Below are 27,695 nucleotides of genomic sequence, written 5' to 3' on the forward strand. Positions count from 1 at the left end.
CTAGCATCATCTAGGCTTCCTCTCTCTCTCTCTCTCTACACATACATCCATAACTTCATTTAATGTTACACTTTGCAGGGTTTCCGCGGGAGGGAATGGCAGACGCCTGCGCGAGCCTGGGGACGGGAGGTGACAGAGGGCAATGGCGTTGTCCCAGGAGAGGCGCGGGGCAGGGAGAGGAGGACGTGGAGCCTCCTGGGCCGGCCGACGGAGATGCGCAGAGCGGGTCTAAGCAGGCGCGACAGTTACCGCACTGGAGCTAGAACGCCGGACCCAAATGGGGTCTCGGGGCGCGCAGAGCCGGCGACAGGAACCCGCTCGCACCCAGTCAGCTCCCACGCCTGTCCGGGCTGGCGTGGCGTCACTCCCGTCGACGACAGCGGGACATTCGTGACGCCTCTTGCGTCATTCTCGGCGACGGCGGCGGGGCCTTGTGACGTCAGGACGCCGGCGCGGGTCGGCCGGCCTCTTCTGGGAGGAACACTCGCCTCGGTGCTGCGCACTCCCGGAGCAGAGGCACGCCTGCCAATCCGGCCCCCGTTCGGTGGGTTTCCCTCTGCTCACTGCCGGGGCTCTGAGACCGCGCCGGGAGGCCTCTGAACGCCGTGTAGCCGCTCGCATCGCCCGTCCCGACGCGATACGTCGCCGGCGGCGCCGCTTGGCGTCATGACTTCCGGGTGCCGTGGCCGCCATCTTCCTCGCGTGGAGGAACCGCGCCTGGGTGGGAGTCCGGAGCCCGAGAGCGCGGAGGGCGAGGCCGCCGCCATGCCGTCGTCGCCGCTGCGGGTGGCGGTAGTCTGCTCGAGCAACCAAAACCGGAGCATGGAGGCGCACAACATCCTCAGGTAGGTGGGGCCTCTCCCTGGCCCTACGCGACTCCTGGGCCCCCGGCTGACCGGCCGTGTCTCTGGCCCCGGCCCGTGTGGGGCGAGCCGGCCCCCCGAAGGAAACCTGAGGGGCTGCTTTGTCCGGGCTCGTTGGCTCCGGGAGGCCGAGCGCTGCGAGGAGTGGACAAGATTCGGTCGGCCGCGCGGTGACCCCCACGTGGGTTTAGCTTCGCGGGAAAATTCAGATTCTACATCTAAACGTCCCCACCTTTCGGGGACCTCCGAGCGCCCCGTGAAGTCTCAGGGCCGGTGTGCTGGGTGCGCCCGCTTCGCGCACGTCGGCATCAGGGAGCCGTGGGGCCGGTGGACAGAGCTGAGTGAGACCGTAAGCCCAAGACCAAAGACCACGGTGAGGGTCCAGTAGGCGGTAGTGCCTGACGACTGTCCCCAAGGCGTGTCATGGATAAAAACTTTAGTGGAAAAGTGGCACGACAGAACCTTAGGAAAGGAGGCGGCTTTAAAAAAAGGGGGTTTTGGCCTATTCTGTTAACTTGATGAATTTGTGTATTGGCTCCTACCTCCATTGTCAGGTCTCATGTCAACCCCTCCTCCCCTGTCCTCGACTTGGTTTGGAGCTTGAAGTTGATATTTTCAGTATTAACGACTCTTCTGGGACCATGCTGTTACATGTTAAGTAAACGTTGATTCCCATTCGATCTAGTTTTTTTCTTTGGCCACTTGCCATTACTATTCAAGTTGGGGGTACACGTCAACTTTGATAAGTAAAACGAAGTGGAGCATGACCTGTGGTGGCACAGTGAGTGGATCAAGCCTCGACCTGAAGTGCTTAGGTCGCTGGTTCAAAACCCTGGGCTTGCCCAGTCAAGGCCCATATGGGAGTTGATGCTTCCTGCTCCTCCCCCTCCTCTCTCTTTTTTCTTCTCTCTCAAATGAATAAATAAAAAGCAAACAAAAAAGACAAAGTTGAAACTGCCTTTTCTTCCTAAGTTTTTATATGTGGACGTAAAGAGCAAGACTTGTTTTCTTTTACAGTCAGCTTTGACTCGAGTAACTTGGGGAAAAGTAGAGTTCTCTCACGTTCTGATTTTTTGTTGAAACCAGAAGTGTCAAGCAACCAGACTCTGCTAAATATAACTTTGGTTCTTCCCAACCTCTACTGCACTGTCCACACTCTTGGCTTAATGTCACCTCTGGTAGAGTGGGATATGCTTTGAACCTAAGAAATCGATGTGAAGGTTGATTTTAAACTAAAACTTTTAAACTGTCAGGTTATTTTAAAACAGTAAAGTTTTAGTGTCTTTGATTAGAGTAACAGTTGATGTAGAGAGCGCCTCATTCTGCTGGTTCTGGGTGGGGGTCCTTTGTTTAAGTCCTCCTATAGCTGCATAACAAAGTTGGGATGAAATCTTAGGAAAGGAAAACTTAAAAAAAAAATTGCCTGTGGTAACTTGGGTAGTGAAGTCTGTTTCAAAGGCATGGATATCTGTTGCCTGGGACAGTTCACTACAAGATGACAAGTCCTTTCTAGGTCAGAGTGGCAGGAGCTGGCACAACATCCTAGTAAAGACAGGTGAGAGAAGAGCCAGGTTAGGAACTCTGGAGTGCTCCTGCTTTTACCTGGTTTATCGTCTTTCCAATTTACTCATCAAAGGAACAGGCTCAGAATGAGGACAAAGGAGGTAAGTTTAGGGTATTGTTATGGTGAATGTGAAGTTATTTTAGACGTGAGTCTTTAAGTTTTGTAACTCCTACTTTGGAGGGGGTTATTTTCCTTTGTTAAAATAGTATTTGTTGCCTGACCTGTGGTGACGCAGTGGATAAAGTGTCGGCCTGGAATGCTGAGGTCGTCGGTTCAAAACCCTGGGATTACCTGGTCAAGGCACATATGGGAGTTGATGCTTCCTGCTCCTCCCCTCTTCTCTCTCTCTCTCTCTCCTCCTTCTCTCCTCTCTAAAATGAATAAAATCTTAAAAAAAAAAAAAAAAAAAAAAAAAAAAAGAAGCTTCAACTCTTAGTTGCAGCATAAAAAAATAGTATTTGTTGCAAAATTTTCACTGTAGGAAATATGGAAAATGAAGATAAAGATCACTCAGAATATCATTTTTCTGTGTCTAATGCCTGTAACCTGTCTACACCTAATGTTGTGAACATAGATTGACTTCAGTATTCATTTCCGATTTCATTTTTTCCCCCTCGGTTTCATTTTGATGTATTGAATTTGAACACTCCGGTTCCTGTGGAGCAGCGAAAGTGGTTGCGAACCTGCAGCCCAGGAATCCAGAGGGATCCAGAGGAATCTTGGGGTGACTTGGAATAGACATTTGGGTTTTCTGTTTTCCCTTCTTAAAAATGTCGACATCTGCCTGACCAGGCGGTGGCGCAGTGGATAGAGCGTCGGACTGGGATGCAGAGGACCCAGGTTCGAGACCTCAAGGTCACCAGCTTGAGCGTGGGCTCATCTGGTTTGAGCAAAAGTCTACCAGCTTGAACCCAAGGTCGCTGGGTCCAACAAGGGGTTACTCGGTCTGCTGAAGACCCGCGGTCAAGGCACATATGAGAAAGCAATTAATGAACAACTAAGGTGTTGCAAGCGCAATGGAAAACTAATGATTGATGCTTCTCATCTCTCTCCATTCCTGTCTGTCCCTGTCTATCCCTCACTCTGACTCACTTTCTGTCTCTGAAATAAATAAATAAATAAATACTAAAAAAAAAATACTTAAAAAAAAAAATGTCGACATCCCTATGCCATATAAATATCTGCACATTTTTTTAGTTCTTTGGCATAAATTCCTAGAGGTGAATTGGTGAGTCAGAGGTAGAGACGTTTTATATTTTTATATATTTTGCCAGACTGTCTTCAAGAAAATATTTATTTATAAAATTCCTATTTCCTCCCAATCTTTTTATGCTACCAGGCAATAAAAAAAAAATACCTTGCCTTCTTTTAGTTTTAAAGTTGCTATGAGATTTGAATAACTCTTCATGTAATTTTTACTTTTTTTGTTCTTATTGATCGATTTTAGAGAGGGAGAGGGAAGTATTCATTTGTTGTTCCACTTACTTCTGCATTCATTGGTCACTTTCTCTTTGTTCCCCGACTGGGGATTGAACCTACAACCTTGGTGTTTCAGGGCAATACTCGATAACCAACTGACTTAACTGGCCAGAAGCTCATTTTCACTTTTAACAAGCTACTTATGGCTTTATATATTTGGATTTTTATACAGGGCTTAAAACCATCTTTAAGAAATTTATATGAAGGTTTTCTGTTGCAAGTAGGAGAGCTTATGAAAGTCAGATTTGGGGATTTCAGTCTTAAAGGTGATGTTTGTGGAAAGCATAGAAAAATGGTATGATAGTGAAAAAAAGCAGGGAAATTGTGTTCAGCTTGGTTATAATACAAAGGAAGACTACTAAATGAAATCTCCAAAGGAATGCAGTTAACTGAACACAGGTGGTAGGTAGTTTATCAGTGAAACCCTGTTTTGTTTTATTTTACTTTTGCCCTGTTGAAAATCAGCTTGGACTGTGTTTTTCTGATGAGTGGAATACAAGTGATAAAAAAATGTTGGCATTTTCTAGAACTAGTCAGAATGTTCCCTTGGGTGACCGTTTTTGGTCTTTTGAGACTAAATTGTTTCAAATACTATTCTGGGGGCCTTTTAAGGTTTTTTTTTGTTTGTTTGTTTGTTTTTGTATTTTTCTGAAGCTGGAAACGGGGAGAGACAGTCAGACAGACTCCCGCATGCGCCCGACCGGGATCCACCTGGCACGCCCAACAGGGGCCACGCTCTGCCTACCAGGGGACGATGCTCTGCTGCGACCAGAGCCACTCTAGCGCCTGGGGCAGAGGCCAAGGAGCCATCCCCAGCGCCCGAGCCATCCCCAGCGCCCGGGCCATCTTTGTTCCAATGGAGCCGTGGCTGCGGGAGGGGAAGAGAGAGACAGAGAGGAAGGGGGGGGTGGAGAAGCAAATGGGCGCTTCTCCTATGTGCCCTGGCCGGGAATCGAACCCGGGTCCCCTGCACATCAGGCCAACGCTCTACCGCTGAGCCAACCGGCCAGGGCCCCTTTTAAGTTTTTAAGGGTGTTGGAAGACTTGTATTTTTCCACAGACTGCTGTTCTTTGTACCCAATGAATTAAGGTTTACCTTTGAAGCTGATTTTTTTGTTGTTCCAAACTGCCTTCTGGATGTTAAGAGGCATGTTGATTTTTGAAAGTGACTTTTTTTTTTTTCCCCAGGTCTGACCTCTTTTTTTAGAAAATTAAATTTAATGGGGTGACATTGATCAATAAGCTACATTTTTAATTGTCACAATTCAAAACAAATTGTGTGTGTGTGTGTGTGTGTATGATAGAGACAGAGAGAGGGACAGATAGGGACAGACAGACAGTAAGGGAGAGAGATAAGAAGCATCAATTCTTCGTTGTGGCACCTTAGTTCATTGATTGTTTTCTCATATGTGCCTTGACTGGGGGGCTGTAGCACACCAAGTGACCCCTTGCTCAAACCAGATGAGCCTGCACTCAGGCTGGTGACCTCGGGGTTTCAAATCTCAGTTGTCCGCGTCCCAGTCTAACGCTTTATTCACTGTGCCACCGCCTGGTCAGGCTCAAAACATTTTAAAGACGCATTTCTATAAATTGCTAGATGGAGTCCTCAGTGTTTTCAGTCATTACTTCCCAGTGTGGTTTGGGGAAGATGAGCAGAGGCTGCAAGTGTGGAAGAAACAGTTTAGTCAATCTCTCGAGCTCCTCTGTCCCAGGTGCTCTTTCAACCCCATCTGATATTCGACTAGACAGCTCTTAGATGTCCACACTTTCACAGTTGAGGAAATACTACCCAGAGCAAGAAGCCCAGCTTGTGCGTGACAACAGCAGGGTTTTGGATACAAGGTGCTCTGGTCCTGATAGACGAGTAAGAGAATTGAGACTCCAGATGGGAGAAAATGTGGGCTGAACGAGGGGTCCGGGGTGTGAGGGTTGCCACAATCAGCTGAGGTCCTGTGGTTCTGCGATTTGGGGTGGGGTTCTCAAATTTTAACTTCACGACTAGAGCTTGTGGGCCACCAGGCACACTGGGAGTGAGGCACTCAAACCTCCTTTCACAGGGGGCTATGTCTCAGGGCTGCCTAGGGTTGTAGGGTCACACAACCTGGCATGTCCCAGACACAGGATGCCCCCAGTCATGGTGCTAAATACTTGCAGTGTGAGCAAATTTTTAGAAACCTCTTACCAGGGAAGGTCAGCTGGACCCTGTGGCCTCTATGGCTGCATCTTTGACATCTCTGTCCTGGGAACACTTGAAAGTCGACTGGAAACCACGTGGGAGAGGAAAAGGGTCTGAAACTAAGTCCTGAAAATGGCAGAGGATGCGAAGAAGGTGCCTTGCATGGGACCCCATTCGTCCTCATCGGTTCTGAGGGACTGTGTGGTTTTTGTCTTCAGAAGCAGGACTAAGGGTGGAGAGTCGTGTTTGAAGGTGAACGTGAGACAAAACTGGGCAGACCAAGCATGGGAACAGCTCCAACAGCTGCAACATTCTCGCTTGCATTGGGGTCTTGTCCAGCCTCTGTTACAGATGAGGACGGGCAGGTGCAGCAGGTTAGTAGCATGTCCTTGCCGAGGACACCTTGTATTGGTGCTGGAAGGAAACACATTAGTGTTGTGTGAAGAGGGGCCAACAGTGGCCAGCAGAGGAGGGACATCTAATAAAATCCCAGAAAACACTTACTGAAATGTGTTTAGGGCCCACAGTTGCTAATGAGAACATAGATTTTATTGGCAATGTTTACATTTTAGAAGCTTGTCTTCCCAGTCTTGACCGTTTCACAATGAAATTACAGGCAGGCATTTTGGTGTCATAACTTGGGAGCAGCTGATTTGTGTTCTGTGGGCATGAAGGCACAATAGAGAGCGGGCTGAGGAGCAGTGATGAAGGTGACATGGGTGTGTCCTCACAGGTATGCTCTCGGAAAGTTGGCCGTGGGTCTGGGACTTTTCAGTCTTAGCCGAAGTAATGTAACATTTTCTTATGATTCTTTTGGTGTTCATTTTAACGTTAGTATCTTGCAATTCTGTGCTCCTACATTTAACATTTTCTTTGATATCTTCTTTATGAAAGATTTTTTTACAGTTGGGAAGACATTTGATAGTTACTTATCTGGAAGGTTAGTTTAATGTAGAATCCTATAGTTGTCAGGAGTGTTTTTCTAGCATGCATTTCTTTTGAGTAAGAAACAAATTGCGATCCTGGCTGGTTAGCTCAGAAGATTAGTGCGTCATCCCAAAACACCACAGTTACGGGTTCAATCCCTGGTCAGGGCACATAGGGGAAGCGACCAGTGGATGCACAATATGTGGGACAACAAATGAATGCTTCCTCCAACCCGTCTCTCTAAAATCTAGTAATTTTTAAAAATTGTCACACTCTACTGTTGTCACCACACAAGATGGGCTGTGATGTCGATTTTACCAGCTTAGAAGAAACAGCACTTCTGTTGCTAATTAGCCTTTTTGCCACTTGTGAACATTTTGTTGGGGGAGGAACAAACTGCATTTTATCTTATTTTTAAACATACTTGGTGAAGATTTCAGAGAGTCGGGAGGGGGATGAGGACAGGCAGTAGGCAGTTCCCTTCAGACAGAGCCAGCCAGTGAGGAGCCTTGTCTGGGGTCCGCTGGGTGGAAGTTGGGGCCAGGTTACCTTGAGGGTGATTTATTTTCCTGGGATTTGGGCAGACTGAAATAACATGTTCCACCTGGACACCAGTGCAAACCTCAGACCCAGTGTGCTGCCAAATGAGTACAGGAGGTGGGCCCTGCCAGGTGGTGTCCTCCAGGCAGGTCAGACTGCAGACTGCAGCAGCTAGAGGGGAAGACCCTGCATGGGGGTCTCTACCTAGAGCCTCCTGAGAGCCCTGTGGCCACTTCTGGGTGGTACACCTGCTGTTTCCCACCTGGAAACAATTGGTCCTGCCCAGGGTCTCTGTGCCCATCACCTCCACTCCCGCTCCATGGCTTGCTCCATGCTGTGCTGTTCTTTGCCCTGTGTGCTGGATATTTTAGTTATTTTTCTCACCCCAAGGATCTGAGTAGAGGGATTTGGGTCTGTTTGATCACTGCTGTGTCCCCAGTATAGAGTTATCTCCAGGAAATACTGTTGAGTCTAAATGGAATGGTAACCTGACCAGGCGGTGGCACAGTGGATAGAGTGTCGGACTCGGACATGGAGGACCCAGGTTCGAAACCTCAAGGTTGCCGGTTTGAGCAATTGAGCAAGGGGTCACTTGCTCTGCTGTAGCCCTCCGGTCAAGGCACATATGAGAACACAATCAATGAACAACTAAGGTGCCACAACGAAGTTTTCTCATGTTGAAATGTCAACTATTGAAGGCTTCATGACTTCCTTGCTGTGGTTGGCTGGATGAAATGTACTCACTGGCCATTTCATTCGAGATTTCAAAAGTAGTTAAGCCTAGGCTCCTTTTATTTATTTATTTATTTATTTATTTATTTTTTTTGTGGCAGAGACAGAGAGAGGAACAGATAGGGACAGACAGACAGGAAGGGAGAGATGAGAAATATCAGTTCTTCATTGCAGCTCCTTAGTTGTTCATTGATTGCTTTCTCATATGTGCCTTGACCGGGGGCTACAGCAGAACGAGTGACTCCTTGCTTGAGCCAGCGACCTTGGGCTCAAGCTGGTGAGCCTTGCTCAAACCAGATGAGCCTGCGCTCAAGCTGGCGACCTTGGGGTCTCGAACCTGGGTCCTCCTCATCCCAGTCCGACACTCTATCCACTGCAACATCGCCTGGTCAGGCTTAAGTTCTTTTATTCTGGCTAAGTATCTCAAAGAAATGACCAAGAGGAAATAACTGAGTTATATAAAATGTTTACATTTATATAAAAGTGTTTATTTTTTAAAAGAGTGGTATGTGAACTCTAAGTAGACCTTTTACACGTCTTTGTTGGAAAGCTTGTTGCTTTTCCCATTGTTGCTCACAACAGGCTTCTTGGGTGGTTGATGGATCACAGAAGAGTTTCTTACTCTGGCCCCAAAAGAGTTTCTCTCTTGACCGTCCAGTTTGCTTGTTGCAGGCCCACCTGAGATATAGTGTGGGGTGCATTCCAGACCACCACAGATACTGTGAGTTCCTTTGTTTTTGGTTTCACAGTGCATATAAGTCATGTGTACACTCTACTGTACTCTGTTAAGTGTGCAGTAGTATGTCTACAACAACAGTTTACGTACCTTATGTGAAAATATTTTCTTGCTAAAAAATATTAACCATCTTAGCTTGTTGGGAGATGGCGCCTGTGGGCTTCCTCGAAGCAGGGTTGCCACAAACCTTCAGTTTGTAATGTCTGAAAAGCGCAGTGAAGCCAGTGTGCCTCTGTGGCTCCACATGACTTGTTTGAGAACCTCAGAACTCCCGTCAGAGGTGGGTCTGTCACATCAGAGCCTGGGATAGACCTGCAGGCTCTGGAGGCAGAGTTGTTCCACCTACGTGTTGAGCAGCTGCTTTCCAACTTCAGGTCACTCCTTGTTAACTGACACCTTCAGCCCACATGTTTTCAGCTCTTGGTAGGATACCCAGTCCACCTTGCTTTCTGTGGGTCTGTGTTTTTTCATAGCATACTTCTGTCCCCCCTTGGCTAGAGAGGCAGCTCCTGGTCTTGTTAGCTCTGACCCTGGTGCCCTCGGGGTAAACCCTCCTGGACACAGGGGAAGTGGATGGTGGAGTCGGTGCTGTATGGTGCTTCCGGGCACCCTGCTTTTCCACTAGTCCCTCCTGCCCTCTACAGAAGACTTGAGGGTTGATGGATTTTTTACTCCCTGCTGATGTAGGGTTGATCTGAGGAATAAATCACACTTTTCCTCAATGACGGGTATTTGACAGGCCCTTAAGCTGCTGGAGCATTGGCAGGGCCTTTAGGGCACTTGCAGGGTAAGCGGCTTGGGGTCACAAGGAAAGTGCTTGTTGGGGGTGTTTTTGTTGGGCAGTGGTCAGTGGTGAGGCCAGCGTGGTCCCCACTGTCTTCCCTTATTACCATCCTATGGGAACAAGACTTCCCCAGAAGCAGGTGCCAGCCAACCTTGCGTGATCACAACCACATTGCGTGGAATTAATAAGTAGGTGCCTGCACAACAGCAGGTTCCCACCACCACAGTCGTGATAGCCTTCATCAGGCTTGTTGGTGCTCTGATAGAAAATACCACTTTTCTTGTATGTTACTGAATTGATGAGGAACAGGTTCAGTTTGGGATAAGGTGGTTGGTGTGTCCAAGTTTGGTGGCTGGGCCTATTGACTTCTCTCTGGTCACAGCACACATTTGCGAATGTCTTTGTTAGCTGACTCCCTTTGCATCAGAATCTGCGATGGCAGCCAGACAACAGAAATGTCACAGTGAGGCGGCTGTCCCTTGGTTTGTTGGTCATTCATCTCTCATTTCCCTGTGTTCTTGACTAATTCTGGGTTTCAGTGCATGTGCTGCCCCTCCCTGTGTCTCCATGGCAGGAAGTGCCCGACTGGGCAATGGCCGCAGGTTCCACCTTGAGTGGCTACAGCACGGCTGCCCACTGTCCTGGGGACTGGTGGCTGGTGCGTGTGAGTGGGGTGGGGGCTCCCAGAAGTGAGGATTCAGGTGGAAGTTACAGCGGCTTTCCCACCTGGTTGCGTGGGATGTCTGCGCCTTATCCAGCGGCTTCCTGGTCCCTCTAGCAGCTCCGTCTGAGCCAGGCTCGTCTCCCTTGCGAAGCTTCCCCATTGCCATGCAGCAGCTGCTTGTGTGCCTGCTGCACACGGGCCGCTAGAGGCACTGACTCTGCAGTGCGAGAGAGCCCCGTGGACAGTCTTCGTCTCAGCCATTTCAGGTTTCATCTAGCATTTGTGTGACGTGCTGCAGGACTTGTTAAATTTTGAATAAAGTATTTAATGTTGAGGTTTTCATGCAGTGTTCTTACATGTCAACAAAGGTACTCATTTTGTCCATTTCCTATCTTATGTCCCTTATTTGTAGGGTTTTGTGTCTTATTTAATCCAACTGTGATCTTTGTCTCCTTTTGTGTCTTTCAGCAAACGGGGATTCAGTGTCCGGTCCTTTGGAACAGGGACTCACGTGAAGCTTCCAGGGCCAGCGCCCGACAAGCCCAATGTTTACGATTTCAAAACCACATATGATCAGATGTACAATGATCTTCTTAGGAAAGACAAAGAACTGTATCCCAGCTGGTTACCTTTTTTAAAGACCCCAGTGTGGCTGTTTGTGGCAGGCGTGACCTGTGGATCACACTGACCCGCACATCAGAGGCATCTGGGAGGTGGGTGGGTTGTGGCTGTCACTGTGTGCTGCACTGAGCTAGACAAGTGCAATGCAGACACCCTCCTTTTGTTTCAGAGAATTGAGTTTATTCCTGGCACTACTCGGATAGTACGAGGGTTGGCACTATGCAGGCTGTGGGCATGTGGGGCACACTGTTTGTTGTACACGCGAAGTTCGTGGTGACGAAGGCCTGACACCACACACAGCATAGGTGGGGGAGGCAGAATCCTTTCCACACTGCAGGGCCACCCGCTCTCCTTTGTAAGTACGTGTGTACCTGTGAGTATATAGGTATAGTGTGCACTGATACACGGGCTGGCTGCTGCACACACCTCGGGTAATGTCTCTTGAGGGTCACATTGGTTAAAAGGCCTTGTTTGTGAGCAAAGGAAGCAAGTTTGCAATTTTTTTTCTTTTGCGAGCAAGAGAGAGACAGGAAGGGAGAGATGAGAAGCATCAACTCCTAGTTGCATTGCTTTAGTTGTTCATTGATTGCTTCTCATATGTGCCTTGACCAGTCCTCCAGCTGAGTCAGTGACCCTTTTCTCAAGCCAGCGACCATGGGATCATTTCAATAATCCCACATTCAAGCCAGATGAGCCTGTGCTCAAGTGGATGACCTCAGGTTTCAAACCTGGGACGTCAGCGTCCCAGGTTGACGCTCTATCCACTGTGCCACCACCTAGTCAGGCTGTTAGCCGATAATTTGATAGAACTTTGCTTCCCTTCAGGCACACAGAACAGGCTGGATCTGTTACTTAAGACTCATGAAGGAAAAGGTATTTAGATTTCTGTGAAAGGTTCACAGGCTGTGTTTGGTTGTGACCCTCAGGATCTGGTCTGATCAGCACGTGATCCCATGCTCCCTGAGACCCCGGGCCACCGTTGCAGTCAGGGAAAGTTATTTCTCAGGGTTGAACCCGAACACATTGCAGCCAAAAGGGTCATAACACCAAATGGAAACTTGGTCTTCATGTTGGCACGCTCCAACTTTTTATAAATTTCATACGTTTTCTGTACCTCTGTAGATCAGTTAGCTGGGAGTGGCCCTAAAAGTCCTAGCTGATGTGAGCTGGGTCCCCCTGCTCTCTTCCTGGCTGCAGGTAAGGTGGTCAGTAGAGGCCTTGGGGCAGAAACAGGCATTTCTTGTCAGTGCCATAGCCGGGCAGGTGGGAGTCTGGGTGGTGGTGGGGGTAGTGTCCTGAAAGGCACCTGAAGCCAGCCTTCCAGGGGGCAGGCCCACTCACACAGATGGGAGGAGCACATTCTCAGCCTCCCCCCCTTCTCAGAGACCCCAGGACGCACTTTGGAAGAAATTTCGCAGGTGTCTCCCTTGAGTCGTCATCACCTATGTCCTGTCTCCATATTGGAGTGACCGCTCTGCTCACATCCCTGGGCCAAAAACAGAGATTGCGCTCTATTGCCGAGGAGCAGCCCCTGGAGAGGCTCCCCTGGGGTTCCCCTTGGAGCTGAGGCTGCCCTTAGTCTTTCAGGAAGCACTGGCCACAGGTCTTTCCCTGGAGAGAGCTGGGATCTTAATTCCAGGGTCTTTCACTTGCTTATCTGGAGACCCTGGCTGATTCTGACGACGATTCTTCAGTCAGCACCATTCATTTTTGAGCTTACACCAAGCAGGAGAAACAGAAACAGAGCGTCTGCGCGCTCCCTCAGTTATCCCAGACAGGCCCTTGTGCGCAGGCTCTAGCAGCTTGACACAGTTTAAAAGACCAGATCCAGAGGGACTCAGCAGGGGTGTGTGCATGGCCCTAATAGTTAACACAAAGGAGCAGAAACCCACTTCTTGGATTTCGGGTGTCCTCCTTTATAGGGTCACTTTGTGCAGGTCCATAGTGTCCCCACCAACTGTCCGTCCTGAAGATGGCTGCACACTTGTGTGTCTGTGCACTTCCCTGCTTTCTTGTGTGTGGGGAGGATGGAAGCTTTGTGCCCACCGCCACTAACAGTACTTGCTTCCTGTGGACCCTGTGTAGGAACGTCCCCTTCCTCTTTGATTGCCCTTCACAAAGCTCTGGGAGGAACACCTTTGTGTTTATTGACTTCACTTGAGTGGGATTTCTGTCTCCTGGGGGGATAGGGGAGAGACAGGACAGCTTTGTGCTTGGTGCTTAGCTCCACACAGATACAACCCTTAGCCAGTAATGAAGGGATATCTGCTCCAAGGGTGGGGTCACTACCCTGGCAAACACCACAGGTGAGGGAGGGGAAAAGCATCAGTGGAGAGGTGCCCTGGAATACTGCAGTGGACACTTGATTAGTGATAGGACAAGTATCTGGTTGCAGAGGGCCTGGTGATTAGCTTGTTTCCTCATTTGCTCATGGTTCATGCAGCTAAGTGCTAAAAACCCAGGTCTGGGACAGAATACTTGATGGGCTCTTGCAGAAGTGGCAGTTCCTATAACCTGCAGTGGAAAGCTAGAGAAACATTTTAAGATTTAACCTGAAGGCCCTGGCTGGTTGGCTCAGCAGTAGAGCGTCAGCCTGGCATGTAGAAGTCCTGGGTTCTATTCCTGGTCAGGGCACACACAAGTGCCCATCTGCTCCACCCCCACCTCTCCCTGCAGCCATGGTCCCAGGTACTATGGATGGCTTCCATGCTTCCCTCGGGCACTAAAATAGCTACTGTATTTCCCCATGTATAAGACATACCTTAATTTGGGGGCCCAAAATTTGAAGAAAAAAAAATTACATAAAGTTACTGAACTCGTTTTATTCATCATAAACTCATAAAACTCATCACTGTCAAAACTCCTATCCATTAGCTTGTCCTCATCTGTGTCTGATGACGAATCACTGTCTTCATATAGTGTCTCAGCCTCAGATCCATCTATGGCATTTGAAATGCCACAACCACTGTATAAGAAGCACCCAGTTTTTAGACCCTCCAAAATTAAAAAAGTAAAGTGTGTCTTATATGTGGGGAAATACAGTAGACTGAGATCATCTCCCCAGTAGGGGGGCTTGCTGGGTGGATCTCAGTTGGGGTGCATGTGGGAGTCTGTCTCTGCCTCCCCACCTCTCAAAAAAAAAACCCATAGGTAAACAACATTCAGGAAATGAATTTTCCAGAGAGAATGACAGGGGTCCGTGTGTGTCCACCTCACTGTTCTGAGAATAGGCCCTCAGTACAGTTTGGCTAGTGGTTCCCTCAGGATCAAAGGACCAGATGAAATATACTGCTCACAAAAATTAGGGGATATTTTCAAAATGAATATGAAATGATTAAAAAAGCACTTGACTTTTTTTTTTAATGGTGAATTTTATGTGCTGTTTATTTCACTCAATTTTATTTTTTTTACAGGGACAGAGGGACAGATAGGGACAGACAGGAGGGCAGAGAGATGAGAAGCATCAATTCTTCGTTGTGGCACCTTAGTTGTTCCTTGATTGCTTTCTCATATGTGCCTTGACTGTGGGGCTACAGCAGACCGAGTGACCCCTTGCTCAAGCCAGCGACCTTGGGCTCAAGCTAATGAGCCCATGCTCAAGTGGGCAACCTCGGGTTTTGAACCTGGGTCCTCTGCATCCTAGTCTGACGCTCTAGCCACTGCGCCACCGCCTGGTCAAGCAAAAGCACTTGACTTTTTAATTAACATCAGAAAAGCAAATGACAAGTCAAAGTTCAATTATATAAAGTGAGATGCAAAACCAACTTACTTCATTGATGAAAATGCACTAGACACTTCATATAGTGTCTCGGCCTCAGTTCCATCTATGGCATTTGAAATGCCACAACCACTGTATAAGAAGCACCCAGTTTTTAGACCCCCCAAAATTAAAAAAAGTAAATAAAGTGTGTCTTATATGTGGGGAAATACAGTAGGAGTAATGGAGTCTGCACGTTCCCTGATCCCCTAACTTGCGAGCAGTGTGGTTGGCTGTAAATAGCTGGCTTTGATGTTGGATTTACGGGACTATGGCTTCTCAGGCTTCCCACTTGGGATCAACATTCGTGGGGCTGAAGTGTTGGGCTCTCGTCCTTGGAGACCCTGCCTCTGGTAACTAGGGCAGTGGGCGTGGAAACCTTTTTAAACCAGAACTGAACTTGTGGTTCTCCCAGCTCTAGTAAAGCTAGGTTACATTGGTAACACTTTGTTGTTTTGTTTCATTGCTTGATTTTTAGAGAGAAAGGAAGGGAGACAGAAATGGTCTTTTTCTGTACGTTCCTTGACCAGGGATCAAACCTGCAACCTTGGTGCACTGGGATGGTGGAACTAACTGAGCTCCCCAGTCAGGGCAGGTTGGTAACAGTTTTGTTACCATTTTCTTTTTGCAGATTGTCTACTAATAGTCTTTTTATTTTTTAATTTTATTATAGAGAGAGAGAGAGAGATAGGGACAGACAGGAACAGAGGGAGATGAGAAGCATCAATCATCAGTTTTTTATTGCAACGCCTTAGTTGTTCATTGATTGCTTTCTCATATGTGCCTTGACCATGGGCCTTCAGCAGACCGAGTAACCCCTTGCTCAAGCCAGCTATCTTGGGTCCACGCTGGTGAGCTTTTGCTCAAACCAGATGAGCCCACACTCAAACTGACTTCAGGGTCTCGAACCTGGGTCTTTCCGCATCCCAGTCCGACGCTCTATCCACCTGCACCACTGCTTGGTCAGGCATCTACTAATAGTCTTTAGGTAGTCTGAGTTCACCTGACCCGCCACAGACAAGAAATATCTTCTAATTTCTCTTTTAATGAGAGGACTCAAAAAGAGGAGTTCTGTGGTGTGGTGCAGCTCATCCATTTAAAGTGCAGTTCAATGGTTTGTGTGTTTCATAAGGTACAGCCGTCAGGCAGCTTTCAGAATGTTTTCATCTCCCCCAAGAACTAGCAGTTGCTGCTTATGTCCCCAACTCTCCCAGCTGTGGCCCGTCCACCTCTGGATTCTTCCCGTTTGGGCAGTGGCCACAGCTGGAGTCCAGCAGCGTGTGGTCTGCTGCCGCTTCCACCCAGCTTGTCTTCAGGTTTGTCCACGTTGTAGTTGTAGTGTATGTCAGACAGACTGGCTTTGTTTTGTTTTTAGAAACAAAAGCCAGGTTTATTTGTTCTGTTTCTTGTAATTGAAGTGTTCCTCGATGACGTCCTTGGCCTCAAACTGTCCATTTTTAAGTGTACATTGTTTCCCTTGACCTTATTTATTTTTCTTCCCTTTGTCACAAAGTCCCTGTGAACACAGAATAGTGTAAACTTTGCATGTTTCCTGCCAGCGTTAGTGTAGCTTCCGAGCCAAGGCTTCTAGGATTTACTTTTTTGTTTTTTCATTTTCCACACTTGACCTTCCCAGGGATTTCCAGCTTCCACAGAGAGGAGTCTACGGCTGAATCCTGAGCTTACTTGGAGAGCCTTTGGTGAAAAGATTATTTTCTTCTAATGTAAGAATGACCAAGCCTGCAGCGCCATGCAGTCCATAGTCCCTGGGGCAAGGAAGGAGGGGCTGGCCTGTCTTCAGGAGATGCTGAGCCCCCCTTGGAAACCTTTCAGTAGATACTTTGTAACTTAACCTAACCATTTGCCTTGAAAAGCAAGTAAAACCTACCTCTGAATATGGTGCAATCTTAAGTGCCAGCAGTTGTCCCTAAAGGGGGATTTGAAATGCAAATGTAACACTTTTCCTGGATCCTTACTTCATTCCCCTGATTGGACACTGAGCCTAGGAGCCTGTATCCAGCATAGTTTTTTTTTTTTTCTTGTGGATCTTTTATAATTAATTCTCTTTGGAGTATTTTTAAAAACTATTTATTTGTTCTTTTCCATCTCAATTTTATTGTCTTTTAGGTCTTAATTTATGTGTATGCCCACTTCACTGTGTACCCTTTTTCTTGTTTTGGGATAAAAGGTAAAAATAAAATGTTTCTCACACTATAGATCCCCACAGCCTCCTGACCTCCATCCTGGGTGTGTGGTCAGTGGATACAGCAGCGCGAGAGGGCAGCCAGCCCTCTGAGGCCCCTCTCCTTCACTTGAATTGCTTTTCCAGAAACTTGTTCTTAGGGTCTCATCAGACTAGTGTCAGGCTAGCCAGTTTTCTTGTGCTGTGCTTGGTGGGTGGAAATAGCGGCCACTGCCTGGTCTTGCCCTTCAAATCCCATGCTCCCCTCCCTGGTGGTCCCTGGCACCCTATCCTAGGGGCACTTGGGCTGCCCCCCCCCCACTTCTGCTGTGTTCCAACCCGTATCCTGTTTCCCTGGGTCAGCAGCTACATTTCTTAAATAATTTTTAGACACAGTGTCTATTTAACAAATGAATCTGTTCCCAAGCTAGATAATGATTACCAGAGAAAGTGCATTCTAATTTTGCTGATATTTAAGCTGTCTGGTTTTAGAGAAGACTTGTCCTTTAAATATAACTTGTGGCCTTAAGATGTTTCAGATAATGCAGAATAGTAGCTGTCATGTCTGAGATGCTTGCCTGCCCTTCTCATCTGGTTCGATGACACAAGCAGAGTTGACTGGCCAAGGTAGTTGCCGGGGGTCACTCATGGGTCTGGACATAATGGAGGTGCCCTGGCTGTGACCACTGCTTTGCATATTCGCCCACACCCGCGGGACGGACCAGGTTCCCCACCTGAAATGCTGATACCAGGTGTGTTGAAAGTGGATCACTTTGCCTGAAGTCGGGGAGGGAGGTAAGGCCATTGTAGACCCAGCCAAAGGTGGCCCCCAAGCATCAGGTCAGGGCAGTAGTTAGGACAGTGCCCAGTAGCTCTTGGAGCTGGTGTCAGGGGTCCCCTGTTCTTTTTTTGTGCCACCTACGGGCTTTGTCAGAACTGCTCTGATTACTGAAAAGGATTTGAGTTTATTTTCACATACAGCAGGGCTGTCTCGAAAGCTTCCGTTGTAGCAGTTCTGACTGTGGCTCAAGGGTCTCAGCTGTCCCTGCAACCCGTTAGAGGGCCGCCCGCTTAAAGCTGTTTGCTCCTGGCCTTGCTCGCTCTCCCCAGGTGTGCCTGGAGCTCGCTCACAGGTTCCTGCTATGAGTGCCGGTCCTCCCCAGGGTACATGGGCTGTGTTGTGTCCTTATGACCGCAGCACAGCTCCAGGATGGGCCTCCCAAACCATCTACCAGTCCCCATAGCCGTCGGCTCCTCCTCCCAGGACAGAGAGGGAGGGGTCCAGCTGGTGGCGACTGGGCAAGGCCTGTGCTCATGGGAAGCATCTTTATTTTTTATTGATTGATTGATTTTAGACAGAGGAAGGGAGAGCGAAGCATTCACTTGTTCCACCTGGGAAGCATCTTGTATTTGTGCCAATTCTTTTTTCAGGAAAATGTGGGCTAGCCTTGGCCCTTTGGGGGTGTCACCTATGTCCATGATGGGAGAAGGGTGGGCACGTTCCCCAAGTGGCTTTCCTCGGCACGGGAGAATCTGGCAAACAAGAAGATGGCAGCCTCCTCTTCTGGTGGGGCCAGCGGGACACCCCCTGGTTCTTGCTGGGTGTGCTTTGCAATGATCCCCCACGTGACATCTGAAGCGAGGTGGTCATGGCCTATGGTGCATAAGCAGCGTTGGCCAACTGGACAGTGGCAGCAAGGAGGGTGCCAGGGGTGAGAGTGAGAACTGAAGAGGATACCAGGCTCAGGCCAGGGCTGCCAATCTAACTGGTCCTTGAATCCCAGAAGTCACCAGGCCATAGGCCCCGTTCAGTTTATGCTGATCAAAAACAAAGGCAAGATTATATAGGATTATGCTACGTAACATTCCTAAAATTTGACCAAAACACTCAAACTGTTCCCAAAATGGGCTCAGGGGCAGCTTCCCCGTTGAGGAACCATCATCCATGGGGTACCTGGGAGGCTCCAGTTGCAAGGAAGGGGCTCCCTGGACAGGCATGCCAGGCAGGCAGGGGTCTGAGGGTACCCTCGACACCAGAGAAGAGAGGAGGGTGCTGACCAGGAGTCTGATGTCTTGGGCTGGGGCTGCCCCTAATGGTGACTGTGAGATTGAGACATTGCCCTGGACTTCCCTGGGTATGTGGCCCTGCTGACCTCAAAGGAGAGCCATGGGGGCAGCCCATGACCATTCCAGGAAATGTGTGCATGAGTGGGGCAGGCCACAGCCCTGTCCTCAGCATTGCCCCCAGGCAAGCGCATCTGGACCCACTGTGACCACCTGCAGTGGCCCCAGCACCCTGGTTGAGCCTGTGGGAGGTGCTGGCTTGGATATTTCTAAGCCATGGTGCCTTTTGAGAATCTCCTCAGGGGGAACTTGAGTCCCTTTTGAGAGTTCATGACTTGTCTGACATTTGTTTGATCAAGTTTAAGATAGGAAGTAAGATTGAGTGACAGGATATCAGTGCTGAGCCGGCCCCCTGGCCGGGCCCACCCTCAAGGAATGTCAACTGATGGATTTGGGGTCACCTCCAGGGCCGAAGCACAAAGTGGGGGCACCTGGATTAGGTGTGGCAGCGTCTGGGAACTGAGGAGATGGTGCCGACTAGGATGTTCTTGGGTCTGTTCGGTGAGCGTCTGCAAAGCAGCCGAGAGGCGTCCTTCAGCGCAGCACTGATGATGACAGTCCAGCCAGGACCTGAGCAGGTGACTGAAGGCGCGTGAGGGGAGCCTGGGTGGGGGTGCTGCGGTGAAGACTCTGATCCCACTGGTTGCAAGATGAACACATGGGGTCTGTGTTGGGGGCTGGGCCTCTGCCCTGTCCAGGGTATGCCTGGCTGCTGGCCCTGAAGCCTCTTTGTGACCAGGTGCCACGTGGTTGGGGGCTGGGGCTGGCCCTGCTTCTGTCCTGAGAGTTCTGAGTGTGTCTTTTCCTACCCCATTGCCTTGCTCATTTCCCATGGGTGATATTTGGGGTTGAATGAGGCTGGATCTGCGCTCCCCTCTGCCACCTTTGGGGAGCATTCTGTCAACTCAGGACTGGAGCTTGCGGGGTGGGAGCAGGGAGGCAGGTAGAAGGCCCTGTGGCCATTCAACTATCATTGGGGGACTTGTTGAGGATGTGGAGTACATGGGCTCCGCTGCTGAACCCACGGCCTTTGTGAATGAGCGTTGGGGCCCTTTTCAGGTTCCTGCCAGCACTTCCCTTGCCTGAAAATTCTCGTGCATCTCCCCACACCTCCGTGGGACCGCTGCTTTGAGCTGAGTGCCCACAGAGGTCTCCAGCCCACACTTTGTTCTGCACCAGTCCCCAACTCCCACTGCCCAACTGCCTGCACCCTCCTCCCACGGGAGCCAGTGGTTCCTCACACCTAACCAGCCAGACCGAGTCCCCCTGCATAGCTGGGCCCAGCCCCCAAGTGCTCCTGCACAGTCCATGGAGAGGCAGGTGCAATGTGCCCACGTCGTAGAAACAGTCTCTAGGTACCGTAATAGGTGTCCAAGGAGGAATGCTGAATTCCACCAGAGCCAATGGCTTAACTGTGGCTTTATCCTGTCTCCTTTGCCTTCAGAAGCATCATGGGGTCCCTGGGAGCCTGAGGCCAGACTCCTTTGGGGACCAGCTGCTGAGCACAGAACTTGGTGATTGGAAGGTGCACAGGCGATTGGCATCCTGTGCCCACACCTTCGAGTGGGGCTCCAGAACCAGCAGTTCGTGTCTCAAAACTGTGTCAGCTGCAGGGGAGCTTCAATCAGGCCCATTGTGTCTGGGCCTGTGGTCACTGTCAGCCACCGGAACACCTGTGTGTCAGTGTGTGTGTGTGGGGGGGCAGGGTATGGTTCTAGAAACAAATCCTTGCCTGCTTGGGCCCCAGGGTGGGCAGCTCTGTCCTTGCCCTGCTCCCAGTGTAGCTTTGGGCCTCGGGCTTCCTGTATCCACTGGTACCCCCGGGCTGTGTCCTCTGGTTCAGGGGCAAGTGATAGGCGCTGCCCTGCTGGCCCTGCTGCTGCTTAAAGGCCTCCTCCAGCAGGGAAGTATTTTTGTGAAATGCTTAATACCCTGACAATGCCTCTGAGGTCTGCTGGCTTTCAGCAGTCCACATCTGGCTCCCATGCACGGGTCTTTCTTTAGAAGCTGGCCCTCAGAGCTCCTCACTCTGACCCCAGCGTGACTAGTAAGGGCTTTGTCCTGGTGGCTTGACTCATCTTGGCCTCACTGCCTGCTCATCCTCATCCCCACTCCTGTCCCTTGTGGTTTGAAGCCAGAATTTAAGTTGCTCTGGGTCCCTGGGATTTGAAACAGTGGGTGAGTTGTGGTTTCTTTCTCAAGGGCTCCTGGCACAGGCACCTCCTATCCTTGGTCCTGCTTGGCTTAGCCCAGGCTGCGCGTCCCTGAAGTTGCCATAATATAGTCTAGAAAGGCCACTGATCTATTTCCCTGTTGCTTGGGTGAGAGACTGGGGGGTCTAATCCCCTACCTTGGTCTTTCAGCTCCATTTGTGATGTCATCTGGGTAAGTCGTTGAGGGTGAAGTGAAGGAGGAAGGCGCTTGGCAAGTTCACAGGGCTGTTACAGCCCTGACTTGAGCACCTGGTGGTCATCTCTTTTTTTTTTTTTTTTTTTAAGCAAGAGAACGAGAAAGATGGACTGACTGGAAGGGAGAGAGATGAGAACCATCAGTTCTTCCTTGCAGTGCCTTAGTTGTTCACTGATTGCTCTCTCATATGTGTCTTGACCAGGGGACTTCAGCAGAGTAAGTGACCCCTTGCTGAAGCCAATGTCCTTGGGCTTCAAGTCAGCAGTCATGGGGTCATGTCTGATCCTACACTCAAGCCTGGGACCTCGGGGTTTTGAACCTGGGTCCTCAGCATCCCAGGCCAACGCTTGGTCCACTGTGCCACCACCTGGTCAGGCTCTTTTTTTTTTTTTTTTTTTTTTTACAGAGACAGAGAGGGATAGACTGGGACAGACAGGAACAGAGAGAGATGAGAAGCATCAATCAGTTTTTCGTTGCGCATTGCAACACCTTAGTTGTTCATTGATTGCTTTCTCATATGTGCCTTGACTGCAGGCCTTCAGCAGACCGAGTAACCCCTTGCTTGAGCCAGCGACCTTGGGTCCAAGCTGGTGGGATTTTGCTCAAACCAGATGAGCCCACGCTCAAGCTGGTGACCTCGGGTTCTCAAACCTGAGTCCTCTGCATCCCAGTCTGACACTCTATCCACTGCGCCACTGCCTGGTCAGGCATCAGGCTCATTCTTGAGGGCCATACTTGTCAGTGTGGGAGGTCTCAGAGGAGTGCAGGGAACCTGACCCCAGGCTTACACTGGATGCCCGAGTCTTAGCTACCAACCCTGCAGGCAGGTGGGCCTCCCCTCAGCCCAGATCTCTTCGCTGGGCTTCGATCTTTGATGCCAAGCATTTGATGGACCTCGTTATAGAAAGATGGACTCCACGTGGCAACAGGGCTCTTGTGGGTACCAGCGTGGATGGACAGCAGTTTTATGAACTTAGCTGGAAAGTGTCAACCAAAACCACCATAGCTAACAGTCCAGTGTTTTTAAGCTAAAACTCTTAGCTAAACCACTTAAATATATTCTAAAACCTGTCCTCAGTCTCCTGGAAGGTAGGAAATGTCTACCACAACTTAAAAAGGCTGGGAGACATCAATGTTTCATCTCAGGATTCTTGAATCATCCAGTCTGTCTGTAAAACAGAATTAACAAGGTACTTCTCCCCAACTGTCCAGAACATGTCTGCATCTTTGGGCTCTGTCTCTGTCAAGGTGAACCGGGGCCCTCAGGACAGAGGTGACTGCTGTTGGTGGGAGTGTGTTCTCGTCTGGAGTGCCCCTGAGAAAGTGCATTCAGCTTGGCTTGCCTACTTGGCACAGACCTCACTTGCAGGACCTGTGTGTCCCCTCTGAGCTCTAAAGGACACACCCCTTGAGGCTCCCGGCCTGGGGCCCCTACACTCTGTTCTTTTTCTTTTTTTTACAGAGACAGAGAGAGAGAGGGATAGACAGGGACAGACAGACAGGAAGGGAGAGATGAGAAGCATCAATCATTAGTTCTTCATTGCGCATTGCGACACCTTAGTTGTTCATTGATTGCTTTCTCATATGTGCCTTGACTGCGGGCCTTCAGCAGACCGAGTAACCCCTTGCTCGAGCCAGCGACCTTGGGTCCAAGCTGGTGAGATTTGCTCAAACCAGATGAGCCCGTGCTTTAGCTGGTGACCTCGGGGTCTTGAACCTGGATCCTCTGCATCCCAGTCCGACGCTCTATCCACTGCGCCACTGCCTGGTCAGGCTATACTCTGTTCTTACTGACTCTTGTGTCCCCCTCCTGGGCCCCTTTTGCTGCTGTGTTTCTGGAGTTTCTTTGCTTTGGCCGAGCCTGGCTGGGATGGGTTTTCAGGTGAGTTTTGTCCTTGCTGAAGGGTCAGAGTCAGGCTCAGTATGAGCAAAGGCGCTACAGGACAGGGCTTAAAGGCAGCTGGCGGGGTGAGGAAACAGACAAGGTAAGATTGCAGGCATTAGGCCTTTGCTTTCTGGAATGCGTTGGTCCAAAAGCTGTGGCCTGGCTGGCTGAAGTGGGCACGTCCAGACGCTGACCAGGGTTGGTCTGCCTACTCGCCTGTCTTCTGCGGCCCCCAGGGCTGTGGTAGCTCTGCCTGTGCAGACACCTAGGCTCTTAGCTGAATGACACATCTCCTCTGAAGTTCCTTAACTCCAGCGCCCAGCTACACACAGAATGGCATTTTGCACATGTTGGACAGGAATAAGCGAATCAAGCCCCGACCAGAAAGGTTCCAGAACTGCAAAGACCTGTTCGACCTGATCCTCACTTGTGAAGAGAGAGTGTACGACCAGGTGGTAGAAGGTAAGCTCGCAGACCTGGTGCCTCCACGCGTGCTGGGGACCCACAGTGTCCTCTTCCCCGGCCTGCGGGGGGGCCAAGTGGCAGCCTGGGAAGATCCCTGGCAGGGCCCTTGGCTAATCGTGTTCATCAGGGCGAGGCCGCCTGTGCTGCTGGTCGCATCTTGTGGGTGTGAGGGTCTGGTCTGTGAAAAGTATTGTGAGTGGGGAGCTTGGACCTGGTGCTGACAGTGACCGTGCTGCTGAATGCTTTATCCTGGAACAGGTTGTGTGATTGAGGGTGAGGCAGGGGCCTGGTGCTAAGGGTGAATCAGAGCCATTTTGGGGGAGGAGGCGGTCTGATGCTCAGCCAGGGCAGGTTGAGCAGGGCCTCTGACATCTGTGTCTTACGATCCTGTTAGATCTGAATTCCAGAGAGCAGGAGACCTGCCAGCCAGTGCATGTGATCAATGTGGACATCCAGGACAACCACGAAGAGGCCACCCTGGGGGCATTCCTCATCTGTGAGCTCTGCCAGTGTGTGAGTGTCCACTTCCTCTACCCAGTTCCTACTATGGGCTCCACCAGGCACATGAAAACCAGGCACATGAAACCTCCTGTACATGAGGGCTCTGCAGTGGAAACGACTGTCACACAAATTCACATTCAAGTTATTTTCAAATATTAAAACCATACAATGCTCCTGACCAGGCGGTGGCACAGTGGATAGAGCATCAGACTGGGATGCAGAGGACCCAGGTTTGAGACCCCAAGGTCGCTAGATTGAGCGCGGGCTCATCTGGTTTGAGCAAAGCTCACCAGCTTGGACCCAAGGTCGCTGGCTTGAGCAAGGGGTCACTCGGTCTGCTGAAGGCCCGCGGTCAGGACACATGTGGGAGGGCAGTCGATGAACAACTAAGGTGTTGCAACTGATGATTGATGCTTCTCATCTCTCTTCGTTCCTGTCTGTCTGTCCCTATCTATCTCTCTATGTCTCTGTAAAAAAACAACAACAACAACAACAAACAAAACCACACAATGCAAAGGTGCCCACAGGTTTGAGAATTGACCAGCTGGCTCTGGTTAATTTACTTGATGGGACGAGTTGATAGAAGGCAGTGACAGCTGGTGTCTCTCCTCCAGGAAGATGCCATGTGTCAGGGTGTTGAAGGGCTCTGAGGGTGCTTGTGTCCACAGGGGTCACCTGGGCCCCTGCGACTCTGGGAAGTCTCCCTTGTGTGGAAAACCCCAGGGCTTTTCCAGGCACTGTGCAGCTGTGCTCAGAGCAAAACATTTCCTCTTGAATGTGACAAAAGCACCAGCAAGGGGGAGCCCATATGGCTCTTCTGCTGCCCATGGTACTTGCATTTAGGTCAGCCGGCTCTGAGTGACGGAAACAGGTGGTTTAACCAGGAAGTCTAGAGATGGGCAGGCTCTCCCAGTGTTCTCTGAGGGACCCAGCACAGCTTTCATTCCCAGGTTGCCTCGTGGTCCAGTGTGGCTGCTGAAGCTCCAGCAGTTGTGCCCATAATCCAGCTATCATGCAAGAGAAAGGGCTGTGGGGGGTGTGGGGGAGATATGTCCCAGAAGTTGCACACATGACTTGGGTCATGCTGGCGAGAGCTGAGTTATTGGGGTGGGAGGCAAAGGGCTTTTCCTCAGAGACCCTGCTTATAGGCTGAGACCAGGGACAGCAAGTGGCCTTGGCTGCAGTCCAGCCTGGACCACCCTGCGGCTGTTGCCTGGCAGCACCTGCTCCTTTTAGGGCAGCAGTTGTCCACCAGTGATGTCTGGCCATGTCTGCACACTTGGGTCTCACACCTGGGAGGGATGTTGGTGGCAGGTAGAGCTCACAGATTCTGCTTAGATCCCTGCAAAGGGTGATGCCTTCTCACCCCGCCTCCCAAGCATGGGCTGGCTTTCCTCCTTGGGTGACTTTGGGCAAAGGACTGTACCTTCTGTGCCCAGATATGCTCATCTGTAGAGTGAGGGTCCCATATAGGTGAAGTCATGTGACCCTTGAAGGCAAACCCTGGTTTCAGAGCTCAGCCCACTTCCGTTCTGGCTCCTCCAGTGCAGGACCCTGGGCCCCCTGGCCATGCAGAGTGGAAAGCACTGGTCAGCACCAGCAGCTCCAGGCCTGGTGTCCCGGTCCCAGGTGCTGCCCCTGCTCAGGCGGCTTTCTCCCCACAGATACAGCACACGGAGGACATGGAGAACGAGATCGATGAGCTGCTGCAGGAGTTTGAGGAGAAGAGTGGCCGCACCTTCCTGCACACTGTCTGCTTCTACTGAGCCCGCGCCCGGCACCCCGAAGCGGCCTTCTTGCGCTTCCTGTTGTTAATACTTGTTCTTTCCCTACCCTTGTTTTGACTCTTGACGGCTGCTGCCGGTGACAGCTGCCCTGCACTGTACATATGAGTTGAGAGGTTAGACACATGTGCGGATCCACACGATCAAGTTTGGTGTCCCACTCTTAGTGACGAGTGTGATATTAAAGTTTTTTTTTCTTTTAGCAATGGAAAAACATGGCTCCCAGTTTCTTTTTTTTATTGAAGAACTTACTCATGAGCTTCAGTTTTTTTTTTTGTTTTTTTTTTCATTTTTTTTTAGAGAGGAGAGAGAGAGAGAGACAGAGAGAGAGAGGAGAGAGAGACAGGGGGGAGGAGCTGGAAGCATCAACTCCCATATGTGCCTTGACCAGGCAAGCCCAGGGTTTCGAACCGGTGACCTCAGCATTTCCAGGTCGATGCTTTATCCACTGCGCCACCACAGGTCAGGCATGGCTCCCAGTTTCTTTTCCTCAATACATTGCTTTCTTTTCTCTTTCTTTTCCTTTTTTTTTTTTTTTTGGTATTTTTCTGAAGCTAGAAACCGGGAGAGACAGTCAGACCCCCGCATGCGCCGGACCGGGATCCACCTGGCACGCCCACCAGGGGGCGAAGCTCCGCCCACCAGGGGGCGATGCTCTGCCCCGACCAGAGCCACTCCAGCGCCTGGGGCAGAGGCCAAGGAGCCCCAGTGCCCTGGCCATCCCCGCTCCAATGGAGCCTTGGCTGCGGAAGGGGAAGAGAGAGACAGAGAGGAAGGAGAGGGGGAGGGGTGGAGAAGCAAATGGGCGCCTCTCCTGTGTGCCCTGGCCGGGAATCGAACCCGGGACTTCTACACGCCAGGCCGACGCTCCACCACTGAGTCAACCGGCCAGGGCCAATACATCGCTTTCATTGTGCATTCCTCCACTCCCCCTACCTGGCTGGAATGTACAAACACTTCTTGGGAGAGAAACTTCAATTGTCCAATAAACATGCTGCTGGTCCTCTGCTTTGTCCTGAGCTCCACACGTGGCCCATCCCTGCTGGCCCCATGCAAGTCCCCCTCTGGAGGAGGCAGAGCAGGCCCCTGACATGCTCCCGCAGAGTGTCAATTAGAAGGCCTCCATGGTTGCCATCCAGGGGGTGTGGGTCTAGCCTACCTTCCCAGAGGTTCTGCACCCACTAGGGCTGCTAGCAGAATGAGGCCCTACTCCCTATGGCACCTGCTCCCTATCACTGTCCCCCAAGTAGTCTTACTTCCCAGTGACCCCTCCTGATTTGTGCAGCCATGGAAAACCTCAGGTCACCTGTGAGGAGAGTGGGGTGCTTTGGTGTTGCCCTGGACTGTGGTTGTGGGATTGACTCGCGTGCCTCCCCAGTCCCCAGCCTCATGGCACCACCAGAGCACAGACATGACCCTGATCTTCAGGCTTCTAGGCTGCCCAGCCCAGGTGCCTGGAGCTGACCAGTGATGGAAGCCCAGGTTGAAGCTGGTCCTGCCCC

At 50.3% G+C, this 27,695-nt stretch overlaps 1 protein-coding gene and 1 non-coding gene across 2 annotated transcripts; one reads left to right on the forward strand and one right to left on the reverse strand.

Annotated features, from left to right (window-relative positions):
- Window positions 1-389: 389 nt before the first annotated feature.
- Window positions 390-26,422, forward strand: SSU72 (SSU72 homolog, RNA polymerase II CTD phosphatase). The gene is made up of 5 exons (XM_066270700.1): window positions 390-845; window positions 10,934-11,077; window positions 23,766-23,905; window positions 24,303-24,421; window positions 26,074-26,422. Exons 1-5 carry the CDS (start codon window positions 667-669, stop codon window positions 26,173-26,175), a joined length of 684 nt encoding a protein of 227 aa, XP_066126797.1. The 5' UTR covers window positions 390-666; the 3' UTR covers window positions 26,176-26,422.
- On the reverse strand, window positions 4,844-4,919 carry TRNAI-GAU (transfer RNA isoleucine (anticodon GAU)). Its single transcript has one exon. It is a non-coding gene; the product is annotated as a tRNA-Ile (tRNA).
- Window positions 26,423-27,695: the final 1,273 nt, after the last annotated feature.

Source organism: Saccopteryx bilineata, chromosome 3 (genome assembly GCF_036850765.1).
Source record: "Saccopteryx bilineata isolate mSacBil1 chromosome 3, mSacBil1_pri_phased_curated, whole genome shotgun sequence".
NCBI classification, from domain to species: Eukaryota; Metazoa; Chordata; class Mammalia; order Chiroptera; family Emballonuridae; genus Saccopteryx; species Saccopteryx bilineata.